Raw genomic sequence first — 16,834 nt, 5'->3', positions numbered from 1 at the left:
GTCAATAGTAAACATTCTATACATTCTACCAACCTAGACCCGATCGAATGTAACAATTTTGTCATTCACAGGGTTAATTTTTTTGGCCCCCTTATACATATAGTGTCACTCATCATCACAATATACATAGGTATATCCCTCTGAACTAATCCAGGTAGACCTACACAATCTTTCCTCTCTGTAAACTGCTGCAGATGTTGGGTTGGATTTGCAGGAATCACCCCTCAGAGGTGAAATCCGCACTGAAAATCTGCAGTATAAATTGACCTTCTAATAATCTCATCCCCAGCATTGCTACTGTAAAATGCTGCATAATTACTGCATGCAATTCTGTAGCATTTCTGCATAGATGAGGGGCTGCCAGTTTACACAGGCCGATCGTCGTTGATTTTATGCATGCACAAACTGAATGAGGAACCAATTATTATTGTTCATCGTTGAGCCGCTGCCAGCTTTGACACGATTATTATTCAGATTCCCACGATCCAGCAAGAACCGAAATGCTAATCATTCTGTGTAATTGGAACCCTTATCCTGCACCTTGTGCAAGTAAGCAGAGAAGAGTCATGAGCTGCACTGTAGAGGTAACCAGACCCCGTTTCTCATGATAGACAGGAGGATTTTTTTATTATGGGAGATGCATCAAGCTGCCTATCATGAGAAAGACGTTGCGGTTATCTCGACAGCACATGAAGCAGCATGACTCTTCTTGGCAGGGTGACTCTTCTCTGCTCATTTGCATATAGCACTAGATAACTTTGAAATGTAATTTTAGACACACATGGGCTCATGAGGACAAGAGAAGGCATTAAAAGGGATTAGTATTTCATCAACTGATGGCCAATGAAGTTAAATTTGAGGGTGAAATGATGGTGAAATTTTCGCTTGAAGTATTTTGCAAGTATGCCCTGCTTTATACTGGTGGTTTTATACCTTGTGTCACTACGTATAAAGTCGATTAGACACAGCTGTGTAAGATTATAAAACATCTGATTATTACAGTTCCTCGGCAGCCACAAAACTCCTGTGATTGATGTGTATTGCTCGAAGCATCGTTGTTTCCTTCGGAATTGTGTGCGCTCTATGGAACATTAGGGAAGATTAGTGGATGAGTCAGGTTTGCAACTGTAATTAAAATATGAGGCACTCGCAGATAATGATCCTTTTATCCAGCTGCTTCACATAACAGTATAGGAAATAACTCAGATGATCCCTAATGACTTTACGAAATTAAATGAGATTACGTCCCCTGATTGCCTGGATTACTAAAAGCATCTGCAAGTTTTGTACTGGAACTATCCGAGCTTTACATTCAGCATATAGGTATGCCGACCATAATTGGATCAAAATATGCAGAAGAAAGTCATTTTCTTCCACCTCATAACAAAAATTATGCAGCACACCAAAGTGAGACATGCAATAAGACTTGACGTCTCCTCTGTGTCAAGATTGAAAGCCCAATTCTACGAAAAACCCACACTGGTCCAGATCAGGACATCTTTTTTTTTCCCTGGGGCGGCCCCGACAGATGTTGTGCTTCCTCATAGCAGAAGCTTGGGAATTGAGTTGTCAGAACTCAGCTCTATGCCAGGTTACTGCCTGCATAAATTAGGACTTGAAATTGCAAAAAACAAAAGAGCTGTGTGGGAAGCGCTGCCCGGTAGCAGGAGAATGGAGTTGTAAAGGGGTAATGAATGTTGGCCCTGGAGAATGTTTTATTGTGTAAGTGCGACCTCTAATTGTTGTGCATTATTGTGGTTTTCCTGTATATTTTGTATAGTGTTATGATATCTTGATCCTAATCATTGTGGTGGGTCATTGGGGAAATCAGGACGTCTGGGGCACACAGGTGTCATGAATACATACACACACACTAGGTAGGCATAGTCTATCCAAGGAGTTGTCGAGGTGGGAACTCAGCTGGGTGCTATAATAGGCTCTCCGCAGGCTGGAGGCCAACTAAGAAGGACTAATTAAGTATTTACTCCTCTGCTCATCCTGTTCTGGTATTTTTGCTCAAATTAATCACACTATGTCTGTGCCTTTTTATATGTATTTGTGTATGGTATTATGAAGTAGGGTTACTTATGGCAAAGGCCTATTTTTTCTCGCGCATAGTAATATTGGGTGAGAATCACGCTAGTGAAAATGAAACCATTGAATCAATGGCTTCATTTTGTCACGTTTTGCCGGTGTGATTTTCTCGCCCGCAAAACGTGACAAAAACGCAATCATCTGTTTAAGCCCTAAGATTGCACTGTATTTTATTGAGAAACTTTTTCAAACTCGCACAATGGCACAGAGTTTAAATAATTAAAAAAACACAAAAAAAACCCGGTTCAGGCAGTAATACGCTCCACAGCGGGGAGTTTATTAGCGCATGCGCCAACCTGTTTAGGCTCTAACACATAACTAAATATCTGCACCAAAATCTGTGTCAAAATCCACATGTAACACTCGAATTTTGATGGGGATGTTGCCTCCTCATTTGAAAAGGTGACATCTGTATTGAAAATGTGCAACATAGGTTGAGATGCTGCATATTTAGGATCCGCACTACAGGTCAATTTACAACATTTCTTGAAATTTCATCCATACTGTTAGTACTGTAAAATACTGCTAATTTTCCGCTGTGGAACATCTGCAGCATTTGCGCTACATGTAAACATAAGTTTAGGCTATTGCTAGTCCTAGACGTTTTATCTCAATACAAACAAGTGCTGTGATATCCCCATCTACAGGAATATATAGAGTAGATGCAGTAATTGCGGCAAAATTGCTGCAGTAAAGTGAGTTACTAACGATTTAGTTTAATTGCTAAAAGCTGGGATTTTGGAGCTATTTTAAAACATAGTTGCTACTTTTTTCCTCAGAGTATAATGAGAATTGCTTGCAAATCTCTCTTTAACCCTTTCCAATCCAATTTGTATCCTGGTTTTCCTAGGGGGCTTACTCTTTTTCTGCCGTTATACAGCGGTGCTATCTGCTGGCTAAAGCCAGTACTGCATGAGGTGACACGTTGGATAGGCTCCAACTGCAGAGAGGCTGGCAATATACAGTAAGAGAACCCCGACGGACGTCTTCCAACATCAGAGCTGTACAGCCTTAGGGTGCATTCACACGAACGTATATCGGCTTGGTTTTCACGCCAAGCCGATATACGTTGTCCTCATGTCCAGGGGGTAGAGGCTGGAAGAGCCCAGGAGCAGGAACTGAGCTCCCGCCCCCTCTCTGCCTCCTCTCTGCCCCTCTGCACTATTTACAATGAGAGGAGGCGGAACGGGGCCGGGGCTAAGTTACGGGAATTAGCCCCGCCCCCGTTCCACCTCTCCCCATTGCAAATAGTGCAGAGGGGTGGAGAGGAGGCAGAGAGGGGGCGGGAGCTCTGTTTCTGCTCCTGGGCTCTTCCAGCCTCCCCCCCTGCACATGAGGACAACGTATATCGGCTCGGCGTGAAAACCGAGCCGATATACGTTCGTGTGAATGCACCCTGAAATCATAATGTCTTCAGAGGTCAGACAGTGGATTGGAAAGGGTTAAGTTTTGGATTACTCTGTAGAGTCTAGCCCAAGGTTGGAGCACTTTTATGCGTGCCAAGGTTAAAAGTTATCCCTTATTCATAAGATAGAGGATAACTATCTGCCTGCTTGGACCCCAACTGATCATGAGAATGGGAGTCCTCAAGGTTCCAAAATTAAGTTCAAACAATCGATTATCTCCGGCAGTCCATTGAAGTCAATGAAGTGATCATGCATCCTTGTCTACTGCTCTATTCATACAGTGGGAGATGAGATTCCCTCGTCATTGTAGGGGCTCCAGCAGTCAGATTAGGTATAACATTGAATCTTGATACAACCCCTGTGAAGGTATTGCCTCTCAAAGACCCTTTTTTAAACAGTCAACGCGGCTATCAGCTGCAAGGATAATTTGGCATTACATGCTATATAGGCTTTATTCCCACAAGTGTATATCGGCCATCGTTTTCATAGGAGCCCATGCAGCGGCCAACATATTCTGGCCCAAAAGATAGTTCCAGGACTATCTTTTGGGCCTGACGTAGAAACACCCGGCGCTATATTGGCCAGCTGGGCGCTTTTACGTTATGGTAAAACAGCCAAATGATCTGATGCTTTGGAATACAATGCATCAGATCACAGCGTATATCGGCCGACTGTGAAAGCGGCCGATATACGCTCGTGGGAAAGAAGCCTTACATAGAGGATCGCTGTTCTGGCTTCCCCACTGCAAATCTCAGAATCAGCAAAGTCTCAGTAATTAAGGTCACTTATTAGGAAGTTCTTATCTGTGAATAAAAGTTTAGATGTTAGGCTGCATCTACAAGGGTGATTTTCTCGCAATGCGACAGCCATGTTTTGTAGCCTGCTACAAAATCGTGGCATGCTCTATACAACGGCAATTTGCGATTTTTTTTTTGTAGCCCATGTTTTCCTATGGAGCCTTCCTATGTGTTGCATCGCATAAAAACGTGGTTTTCGTGCAGTGCAGTGCAAGTCCTACCATAAAATCCCTAGCTGCAGTAAAAAAAAATAAAAAAAAATACATCAGCTCTCTGGCGCTAATAGGTTCCGGCACGGGTCTTCTCTTCAGCCCGAGTCTTCAGTCTCCTGCCAGCCTTTCCTGTATTGGAGATTGAACAAAATCGTGTGTACGTAGCAGCGATATTGCCATCGCCCGTGTGAAAGAGGCCTTATTCTTTTGCTACTCAAACATTTTTTGCAATTCGTTGTGCAACCTTCATAAGAAAGTATGTATCTATGGTAGTGCATGGTTCTAATGGGTGGGACTGTATACACAATTCCAGGATAAAGCTGGCCATACACATAAGATAAAAATATCTAATTGCATAGGGGCCTATGACTGTCATGGAATGGGGGAAAGGAGAATCTGACTTGTTGAAATACATCCTTTGGCTTGCAGGACATAAACCCTAGCCCGATGTGTTTTATTCCCTCTCTACAATGAAAATTACAAGCCAGTAGTAGACTTTGGCCATATACAGGAGTGAGGTAGCCGGCGTAGAACACTTTAGCCTGCATTTGCTGACAAATTATAATTCTCACAGTTGCTGCTTGACATCTTTTGGCAGACTGTTTCTTTCTCAAAAATGTTTAATAGCAAGGTGACATGTCATTGTCGGACACTAAGGAGCGGCTGTCAGCATTTTATACGGTGCACAGCACATCCCATCATAAAGACGGCAACTGTGTATTGATTTATATAAAGTCTGTCCCTTCACTGGGGCACCACCAAGTCACAATGCAACATGTCAAGTTACTAAGAAGCCATTATGTACCAATGACATCGCTTAGGCACTTTAATTAGCAAGGGACAATTGAAATTCTTCAGTAGGCTTTTATTGCATAATTTGTACACGCCAGTTTCAATGGGAAACTCTCCAGTGATTGCAAACTGTGATACAGTCAGTTAGAATATCCTCCTGCACTTCAAGAAGGTAACTGATGACATTGTGTTCTGCAATTGTTTTTGTGCAATTCTCTATTATGTTCTATCCCTTTAACCCCTACCTGCTTCAGACTTTGTTATTTTGTCATTTTGTTTTTTAATTCCCCGCTGTCAAAAAATCATAACTGTTTTATTTGTCCCCTGACATAACTACATGAGGGCTTGTCTCTAGCAGGATGAGTTGTATTTTTCAATGATACCATTTAATGTACCATATAAATGGTCTAAACATATAATACATATACCATGTATTGGAAAACTTAAAAAAATTTCTAAGTGGGGAAAAATGAAAAAAAACTTGATCTCAGCAGTAAGTCCCACACGATCATCAAGTTGTCCCCTATCCTGCAGAAAGGGGATAACTTATAATTGTGACCCCTCCAGGGTCATCTGGTCCAACCCCCTGCTCAGTGCAGAATTCACTAAATTAACCCAGATAGATATTTGTCCAGCCCTTGTTTGAACACTTCCATTGAAGGAGAACTCACCACCTCCCGTGGTAACCTGTTCCACTCATTCATCACCCTCACTGTCAGAAAGTTTTTTGCTAATATCTAATCTGTGTCTCCTCCCTTTCAGTTTCATCTCGTTGCTACTAGTCTTTCCTTGTACAAATGAGAATAGGTCTGATCCCTCTGCACTGTGAAAGCCCTTCAGATATTTGTAGACAGCTATTAAGTCTCAGTGGCCTCAGTACTAATAGTGTCCCCTATATCAGTCCCAGGAGTAATAGTGACCTCCACAGTAGCCCCAGTAGTAATAGCACCCCACCTGAAACCCATATACTTACCTCCTCCTTGTGGTCTATAAGTAGCTGCTCCTCTTCTCGGCGCTGCTGCAAGCGGAAGTGTGTGCGCCTAGTTGCCTCCTCCCTTCTCCTCTCCTCCTGCAGAACCAAGGAGGAGAGGTCTGAGGAGGAGGATCCTGTGTGCAGGATCCTCAAATGACAAATTGGATTGGAAAGGGTTAAAGCAGCACAGACCTGATTGAGCTATACTCACTAATGTGGGAGTCTCAACATTCCCTAGAGACCATATTTAGTCATTGTATCCGCATTCTTGTACTCTTATCGGTAAAATATAATGTATTCATTTGTAAGTGTAAAGGCCCTTTTACATCGGCCAAGAATCTCACAATTCCCGTTTGCCCGAGCGGACGAGCTATTGATGCCATCACCAGCTTGTCAACGCTTGTGCAGTCACAGGCATAAGTCGTTCAGTGTTTAACATTTCTATGTGAAACACGAACAATCAGTGTTTAAACTGCACGATACGTACAACGTACACGAGCCGGCGCTGGTTTTTATGCTGGCTGAAACTGAACGATGAGCAAGAGCTTCCCGATTCTCATTCATCGTTGGCCTACATTGAAAACTGAACAATTTTCATTCGGTTTTGCTCATTTGAATGACCTTTTCAATGATAATGGTTCCGTCTAAACAGGCTATTAGACTTTTGTAGGATTTATCACTTTTTACAAAATTAGGTTTTAACCCCTTAATGACATGGCCTATTTTGGCGTTGAGGACCAAGCGATTTTTTCGTATTTTTCCATCTCCATTTTTCAAAAGCCATAACTTTTTTATTTTTCCGTGGACGCGGCCGTATAAGGGCTTGTTTTTTGCGTGGCGAGCTGTAGTTTTTATCGGTGCCACTTTTGGGTACATAGACAATATCGTAAAATTAAAAAAATTTTTTTTTATGATAACATGGAGATAAACCGCATTAATTCTGCCATAGATTTCTTTTTCTTTTTTTTACAGCGTTAATCATGCAGCATAAATGACACACAAAAGTTTTTCTGCGGGTCGGTACGGTAACAACGATACCAAAATTGTTATATTTTTTTAGGTTTTTACACTTTTTTGCAATAAAACCCCCTTTTTTTTTGGAAATCTTTTTTTTTTCTCTATAGCTGCATTCAAAGTCCTGTAACTTTTTTATTTTTCTATGTACGGAGCTCTATGAGGGCTTATTTTTTCGAGGCGAGCTGTAGTTTTTATTGGTACCATTTTGGTGAATGTACGTCTTTTTTGATCACTTTTATTGCACTTTTTGGGAGGCAAAATGCTAAAAATTAGCATTTTGCCTCTGTTTTTTAGCTTTTTCTTTTACGCTTTTTGTCGTACAAAATGAAAAGTGTGTTCAACTTTTTGTACACGTCGTTACGGACGCGTCAATACCAAATATGTGGGGTTTTCATTTTTTTCCCCTTTTTTTATGCTAATATTAGAAAAAGCATAAAAAAGGGTTTTTTTTACATTTTTTTTTTACATTTTTCTTTTTTTTACATTTTTCTTTTCTTTTTTTTACACTATTTGAGTCCCTCTGAGGGACTTGCAGCACTGTGCCTATGATCGCTGTCATAAGGCATGGCAGAGCTACTGCTCTCCCATGCCTTATCGCCTATACAGCGATTATAGGCACAGGCAATACAGGACGCCAGTGTCTGGCGTCCTGTTGCCATGGCGACAGGCCGGGCTCTCGCGATGACATCGCAAGAGCCGGCCGGAGACACAGAGGGATCGCGATCCCTCTGTGAACTCTTTCCCTGCCGCGATCTACTTAGATCGCGCCGCAGGGAAGGGGTTAACAGCGGGGGGCGCATCTCCGATGTCTCCCCGCTGTTGCAGCGGGAACGCCAGCTGTGAGTGACAGCCGGCTCCCGCTGCGGGATAGCTCGGGATCTTATGTGATCTCGCGCTATCCCCAGGACGTACCGGTACGTCCTGTTGCGGGAAGTACCAGGCTCCCAGGACGTACCGGTACATCCTGGAGCGGGAAGGGGTTATGGCAATTGTGCCGCAATAAAACACCGTCCGAAAATCGCGACCGTGTGAAGCATTGGATTCCAATGAATTTGTTCAGATGGGCAATTTTTGGGAGCGTAAAATCATCCGCATGGAAAACATAGCGCACACGGTGCGCATTCCGGCTGTCTGCTTTTGGGCTGACCGAAAAAGATATATTTGGCCAGAATATGGCAGCCGTTCCCATAGACTCGTATGGGAGCAGCTGGAAAAGGGAGGTGGGAGGGAGTTTAGCAGCGGCTCTGCTAAACTCCCTCCCTTTCTCCACCACTTGCTGGCTGCTGGCAAATGTAGGTGGCGGGATGGGGTGGAAGTTTAGCACACTAGCCCCCGCTCTGTCGTTCCCCCTTCCCTTGCCGGCTGTTCTAAATGTCTTGGCGTGACAGTAGCTACATATTTTGTCCATTTGTCCAGTAATAACATTTGCATGTTGATCATAGTCCTTGTGAGGACCATATTGAAACCTTTGAGCAACAAATACCTTGCCTCCCTTGATGCACTGACTGTTTCACTCTCTTTTTTTACCCTAAAGGTTTTACTCATAAGACCACAAAACTCAATGCTGGATCTATAGCAGATTTTGGTGAGGTAAGTCTGTTATTTGCAATTGCTTACAGGAAAGCCTTTGCCTTGTGTAAAATGGAACTGAAGCAATGGGGCCTACAATCATCAGAAGACAAAACAGTCACAAAATAACCCTGTGCAATCTGCCTTCTACCATATTTCACTGTAATGCATACCAATCATTAAACTGTAACTGCAGGGTGGGGTCTCATTAAAATCAATGCTGGCCACTACACAGCGGTTGGAGTAGCAGCTTCTGCTCTGTAGCTCTGTGTAGTGTGGCATCGACAATGGGCACCCAATCAGCTGATTGGCCAGGGTCCCTAGTGGTGGACCCCGGCAGATGAACTATTGATGACCTATCCTAAGGATAGGTCAATAGGAAAAACTTGGAAAACCTTGTGGGCTACCTAATAAACTGGGGACTTGGGGGGGGGGGTAATGGTTCATTACTCAAAACCATTCAGAGCAAGATGGTCACTTTCATTTTTTATTACACATTAGATGAAGGACAGTTGGAATCTGGTTAGCTATTATCCGACACCCCAAATATTTCTTTGTCACAAGCCAAAGAATTTTTTTTGTGAAACTTTAGTATTAGCAATGCATACAAAGCATTGGGTAATCCTTTGCCTTAATGTAAGGTTAAACAAAGGCTTAAGGACTCAGGTATGTCATATACATCACTTTTGTGCCAAGCAAAGAAAGCTTTGAACTCGTTTCCTCTTTGAGGACTGTGATGTTTTCATGTTGTAATGCTTTCTTTGTTTAGTTGGGTAGGTCAAGAATGACGGCGCTGTAAAACTAAAATAGCCTCCAGCGACACTCCTTGCACAGTCAGAGAAGTTCTATTTGGGCTCGTTCACATCTGCAATTGAGGTTCTGTTCAGAGCCCCATCACAGGTTTCTGTTAAAATCCAGTATAAAATATATGCATTATCCTGTAAATTACCATAGAGGATAACAGAATCCAGACAGACCCCCATAATAGTCAATAGGGTCTGTCTGGTGCCGTTCAGGTCCAGTATGAGCCGGATCTGGCATTTCCAGTTTTACTGTTATTCGGCTCCAAGGCAGAGCTGAACAACAGTACTACTTAGCACCAACGTGAATGAGCCTTAACCCTTTCCAATCCACTGTCTGACCTCTGAAGACATTATGATTTAAGGCTGTACAGGTCTGATGTTGGAAGACATCCGTTGGGGTTCTCTTACTGTATATTGCCAGCCTCACTGCTGTTGGAGCCTATCCAACGTGTCACGTCATGTAGTACTGGCTTTAACCAGCATATAGCGCCGTTGCATAACGGCAGAAAAAGAGTAAGCCCCCTAGGAAAACCAGGATGCAAATTGGATTGGAAAGGCTTAAACCCTTGCTCAGCCGGCTGCTCTCTTTTCCAACTCCGTGGTTGCTTCTTTATATCCGTAAAGAAAAATCAATATTTCCCATGACAATAAAATCTATATTGCCGGATCCTACTGTTCCCCGAAATTGTTTTCCAATCCAGCCACCTATGTTTGGCCAGTGTGCAGCTACCAATGTAACTGTGAGATCAAGTATATGTGCTATTTGATATAGGTTTAACAGTTGTCACTACAAGGAAATAAGTTAGAAGGGAATGTCTCGTTTTAAGTAAATAAAGCTTAGTCCTTCAGTTCTATGATGAAAATTTATACAACTTTCTTATATACTTTGAGGTCCATGTATGAAAATTAAAAATAGACAAGAATAATCTTGAACGGGTTTTCCGAGTTATTGATATAGCTTTGGGTTCCCTGTGCCCAAAACTATATAAAATCAATATACTTGCCGTGGTGCCGGACTGCCACTTTGGCATCTGAAAAGTGACATCACCCACCAGAAAGCCTTGTGATGTCCCATAAACATGTCATGTGGGCTTCTAATGTAGAAGCCCCAAGGCAGATTTACAGGATGTAACTGATAACGTCCCTGTTCGACCTCCTATTGGCCATATCAGTCATGTTCGTAAACAACCCATGTGACCGCAGCAGCGTTTGTGTAAAAAGAAAACCAGAGCAGCGGTAAACAGCAGTGGGGAAGGGGAGTATTTTTTCTTAATAGACAATGGATTCCCCCCAGGGGCGTAACTATAGAGGATGCAGGGGATGCGGTTGCACCCGGGCCCAGGAGCCTTAGGGGGCCCATAAGGCCTCTCTTCTCCATATAGGGAGCCCAGTACTATGAGTAAAGCATTATAGTTGGTGGCCCCGTTACAGGTTTTGCATTGGGGCCTGGGAACTTCAAGTTACGCCTCTGGTTCCCCCCACTCCCACCAATGTTAGGAGTAGTCAGAAACCCCCATTTTTAAGATCTCTGTTTTCTATCAAAGCTATCATGTAGCATTCTTGTTTTCCCTTAAACTTATCATAGCTGTCCTTTTTCTACAATTGTATCTAGTGTAGGTAATCGTTCATGAGTTATGGAAAAACAGCTACCTCATTTAATAAAGGGTAACTAAATATTCCAAACACTTTTGATATCTCATAGTGACATTTCTCAGCACCCATATTACAAACATACAGATAGGGTGTAACAGCACACAAGTGCAAAGAAATATGAGCAAAAGCAAATATGTCATGCAAATACATTCACTACTGCTACGGTGTATCTGCCAAAGATGAATCATTTCAGATTTATCTCCATCTTGAATGTGACCCGTTATCTGTACAATCCCATGGAAAAAAAGGAAATCTTTTAGGGTGAAAAAGAAAAATTAAAATAATGTGGTTGCATTAGTGTACATTTTAATAAAGTTCTGAAAGTCCATCTACCCCTACAAGGCAACCTCTTCATACAGGACTCTATCTCTAAGGGTGGCTTCACACAAGCGTGTTTTGGTGCGTACATAAGTGCGCACCCATGTATGTGCAAAAACACGCATGAATGCAGGTCCGTGCATTGTTTCTAATTGAGCCACAGCTGCTGCTCCATTGAAAACAATGCTCTGCTGGCACCCCTGCATTGTTTTTCAGGGAAGGGCATTACATGTAAGCCCTTCCCTTAAAAACAAAGATTTTAGTGTAAAAAAAATAAAATAAAAAATAAACTTATCCTCCGCCGCTGCCGTGTTCCCCGCGGGGATGAAGATGTTTCCTTCATCCCTTCTAGTAAAAAGAATTCCCTGCTGCTACATCTGTGACAGATGCAGCAGAGGAATTCTTCAATTCTCTACCGCAGCTGTCACACGTCAGCTGCGGTAGAAGATTCTGCTGCTGGCACCCTGTCAATTGCTTTCAGGGAAGGGCTTTAAATATAAGCCCTTCCCTGAAAATCCTGTAAAAGTGCTGTTAAAAAAACAAAAACAAAAAATCCTCTCGCTGCCTGTGATTGGCTGAATGAAATCCTAAAATAAGAAATAATATGATTGAACTGCATACACAGCATGAAACTCTAATGCAAAATGGTTGTATTTCTATGCAGCATTTTCGTTGGCCTCACTATGGGAAAGTTGAATATGAGGAAGTTCTTACAGTAAAGGTTTACAATTGTAGCAAGGTTTTCTCCAACAGGTAAATTTCCACTCTACCGTATAATTAATATTGATGAAAGTGTTAAATAGGTTTACCTATAACTTTCAGTCCTATCTTTTAAAAGGGTTGTACCAGAATCACAAGGATTGGGGATAATTTTCTGATTGGAGGGGATCTCACTAATCCCACCGATCTTGAGAATAAGGGACCCATGTCCCTCTCTGCCTGTCATCATGGGGTTGCTTCTCCCCTCGTAGTTGTGTCAGGGTGAATGGGGCGCTGGCTGAGTATGTGCAGTCGGCACGCCACTCATTTCAATGAATCTGACAGAGATACCCAAATGCTTGCTGCCTGGCTATCTCCAGCAGGTGCATTGAAAATGAATGGATCGCCAGCACACTTGGGTGACCAGCACTCCGTTCAGTCCCTTCCTCACTACAGGGGGTGCAGTAAGCTAGCAGTGAGGATGAAAGGGGACATAGGACCCTGTTCCTTGGATTGGCGGGGGTCTCAGTGGTGACACCCCTGCCGATCAGCAAGTTCTCCCATATCCTGTGGATAGGAGATAGCCTGCGATTCTGGTACAACCCTTTTAAGGGACGATCCCCTGCATAGTTATGTTTTCTACTGATCCAATACATGTAAAATGAAGCAAATTTGCAAACAATTTTTGCAAAAATCTATCATTTTAGTTCTACGGATTTTGTGCAGATCTATATGTTTCTATTGTATCTCTTTCATTTTAACTCAAAATCTTATTAACATACATTGAGTAAATTAGCAAAAAGTAGAAGACAGATGGATGGGAATAGGAAACAGCAGTAAGCTTGTAAAAAGTTAATCAGCCTGTAGAGTGAAATGAACTTTTGCACAATTCTTTATGACAAATAACACTGCTAGAAATATGAGAGTCCATTTGAAATCTCAATTTTTGGCCTCTTTCCATGCACAATTATTCAGTTGAGCAGTTTAATTTAAATGTATTTCATACTGATGAGACAGATAGAATAAGTTACTGCTCAGGGGATGAAAAATGGTGTGAGAGGAAAAATTCCATTTGCGAAAAAAAAATTCTTATTCCAAGTTTCCTTATGTTTCAGTATTTCTAACTTATTTATTGTAGATAAAACAGTACTTGACAGGCTTTTTGCGGTGATTTTTTTTCTAGTTTGTAAAAAAAAAAAGTCAAGAAATTCTTGGGTGCTCTACAAGATTTTTTTGTAGCAATTTTTGGTCAATATTTTGTTCCTGCTGATTTTCTTCACTATAGAAAATCAAAAAAGAATAGGTCAGCACGCAAAGCTTCCATAAAAAAAAACAACTTTTCTATATTTTATTACAGTTAAAAAGATGTTACAGTACAAAAGAGATGAGTATCCAACGTGCAGCAGGCAGGCGGAAGGAAGGGATGCAACATTTGATATATGATTTTGCATGCATGCAGTTTTTGAGCATATACTTAATTCTATCAACTTGATATGTTGTATGCCTTCCTTCTGCCTGTCTGCTGCACATTAACACCAGCCTGAGGGCTTAGACTAATGTGTTTTTCTCCCCTTATGCGGCTGTGACTGTCACAGCTGCATAACGGGACAAAACAAAACCACTGAGTTCAATGGTTTCGTTTTCAATAACTCTTCTCTCAGCCATTAATACTACGGCTGAGAAAAGATAGGACCTGCCCTATCTTACCCACACATAGTGAATACTACATGTGGGAAAGATAGTGCAGGACCTAACTTCCTACGTTTTTCTTTTTCAAACTCCTGCACTATGGAGTCGAAACGTTGCTGCCTATTTTATGTCTGTAGAAGACGAAAGCACATCCCAGTTGGGAAGATTTTGCACCTCTAATGCTGCCAGACATCCTTCTTTTTAAAGGCACGAAGTTTGAACAGCCAGCGAAGGGGAAGAAATTTACCCCATTCAGGCACAATTACGCTTCGTGCCGGCGAGCGTTGTTTTTCATACTTCCGACTGAAACTGCCCTAAGGCAGGTTTTCGTAGTTTTTTTTAAACAAAAAACAGAAATGGAATCAGCAGGAAGCAGAAGTATAGGTCCTTCTTTTATATTCCCCACTCCTTTTGAACCTACTCTGATTTTTGCTAAAAAAAAAAAACATAAGAAAACATGAAAAACTGCTCCAAAACCTTGTTCTAGCCTGTATGTGAAATCAACCTCAAGTTGTTCAGTTATGACCAAAAGGTCATGCAGGTATGGCGTCAACCATTAATTTAGTAAGCACCATTTATGGTAGGAAGATGAGCTATTGCTTCATCCCCTTCCGTACAACATTGCCTCACATGAAATAAGACTTCTGTGAGGCATAAAGTCCCCTTAAAGGTGTTGGTTTGGTTTAATAAAGATGTGACCTGCTGCCAGTACACTGGAATTCATGGGCCTAGCCAAAGGCCATAGAAAAGATCTGACCTATATGATCTAGTATTTAAAGAGGGGGGAGTGAAAATACATATATAACATGGTGTAAGCTTTTCAGAAGACATTTTTTTAAACTGCACCATTCTTGCTGTTCAATTCTAGATTATTGGGAAAATTGATAATCAGTCTTCAGCATCTCCCAAAGAGTGGCCGACTCATCCTTACCGAAGCTCTAGTGGACAAGAATTACAGCATAACTGGGGTAAGACTTGGGTGATATAAGACAATTCTTGAAACATGTCTACATTTGGGCAGGCAAAAAATACAACTCATAATCATTGTCATTGGTTACACGGATAGGACGTGTTTCTCATAGCAAGCAGATTATGGGTTTTACATCCTTTTCTGCACTTAAAGAAGTTTCCACCTAAGGGTCCTTTAACATGAGCCGATTCTCGTTTGAATGAGCGAGTGACGTCATCGCTGGCTCGTTTATTCTAATGCAGCCTGTTTAGATAGGCAAAGGCATCGTTGACTGGTTCAAACGAGAATTGTTCAGTATTTCACTGTATAAGCAAATGAGAGGCACTGAATATTTGCAATTTAAACCGAACAATAATGAACGATCTAACGAGCCTGCATAAAATGAACCACGAACGAAAAGCAAATGATTCTCGTTCGTCGTTCAGTCGTTGGCTTGCGTTTAGATTTGAACGATTTTTGGAATGATAATTGTTCTATCTAAAAGCAGATAAGGCCGCCTGCACACAAACAGATTTTTGCTATGAAATCCACGGTCGGCGTCCACACCGCAGATCCGCACCAAATGCCGTTTGTTACATGCTATGGAAAAACGATTCTTACTGCACACGAGCGGAAGCAAATTTCGGTTTCCACTCATGGAGGAAAAATCACAGCATGCTCCATTTTTGTGTGGATTCTGCATGGATGGCTTCCATTGAAGTCAATGGAAAAAATTGAAAAAAAAAATTGTACTGCCCATGTCCAACAGCGAGCTATGCGGATCATGCGCAGTACAGATGAAAAAAAAGCAGGTATGCAGGGTTGCCGGTAGAGTTGAGCGAACGTACTCTTCTGAGCTTGATGCTCGTTCGAGTATTAGCATCTCTCTCTCTCTCTCTCTCTCTCTCTCTCTCTCTCTCTCTCGAGAGAGAGAGAGAGAGAGAGAGAGAGAGAGAGAGAGAGAGAAACACGAACACAGAAAAAAAAAGAAGGGTTGGCAACCGGCGGGTCCCATACAAAAATGTTTGAGTCTCCCATTGAAGTCAATGGGGTTCATTACTCAAATAGAGCTCTCGAATTTTATGAAAAGCTCGACTCGAATAACGAGGACCCGAGCATTTTGGTGCTCGCTCATCTCTAGTCGCCGGCCATGGTCAGGACCCCATTCTGCTGTGAGTTCCCACTTGCGGAATCCAGCTCTGCCGTGTGCATGCAGCCTTAAGCTGTCTAAGGTAAAGTTAAAGTCACCTGGTGCAAGCACCGAGTCATGACTGACTCTTCGGGTGACATCAGATCGTGACGTTTTCTTGGCAGACTGTTTGTGCGGGGTGGTTTGCCATTGCCTTCCCCAGTCATCTTTAGCCCTCAGTAAGCTGGGTACTAATTTTACCGAAAGATGGAAGGCTGAGTCAACCTTGAGACGGCTACCTGAACCACCCGCAACCTTAAGGTCATGAGTGAGAGCTTAGGACTGCATTCTGCTGCCCTAATACTCTGCACCACACGTGACCCTCTAGGCCTCATGCACACGGGCAAATTGAGCAGTGGATTCCACGCTTGTCAGCAGGCGCAGGAGATCCACTGCTCAATGTGCCTATTGATGTGTGTGGACAGTCCTCTCTCCACGCACACCAGCGGATTTTATTTGCGGGCGCTACGTGCCCGAAATAAAATCGCAGAATGCTCTATTTTTAGAGCGGATACGCAGGGACAGCTTCCATTAAAGTCAATGGAAGCAGTCCCTCCCGCGGCACTTCTGCAATGAGCATTGCAGAAGTGTCGCGGATCCGCGTCATTGCCTAGGCGATGGCGCGGTGTCCTCTGTACTGCGTATGTGCACCGGGGTGCCAGCAGCACATCCGC

General features: G+C 42.5%; 1 protein-coding gene across 1 annotated transcript in view; it reads left to right on the top strand.

Annotated features, from left to right (window-relative positions):
• Nucleotides 1–16,834, top strand: part of LOC136588664 (fer-1-like protein 4) — a 123,755-nt gene that overhangs the window by 12,049 nt on the left and 94,872 nt on the right. The window contains exons 2-4 of the mRNA XM_066588059.1: nt 8,826–8,881; nt 12,299–12,387; nt 14,891–14,990. Coding sequence (XP_066444156.1) covers nt 8,826–8,881; nt 12,299–12,387; nt 14,891–14,990 — 245 coding nt within the window. The remainder of the gene's footprint in view (nt 1–8,825; nt 8,882–12,298; nt 12,388–14,890; nt 14,991–16,834) is intronic.

This window comes from Eleutherodactylus coqui, chromosome 13 (genome assembly GCF_035609145.1).
Source record: "Eleutherodactylus coqui strain aEleCoq1 chromosome 13, aEleCoq1.hap1, whole genome shotgun sequence".
NCBI lineage: Eukaryota > Metazoa > Chordata > Amphibia > Anura > Eleutherodactylidae > Eleutherodactylus > Eleutherodactylus coqui.
Note: the sequence above shows the minus strand (reverse complement) of the source record. Positions and strands in the feature narration are given on the sequence as shown.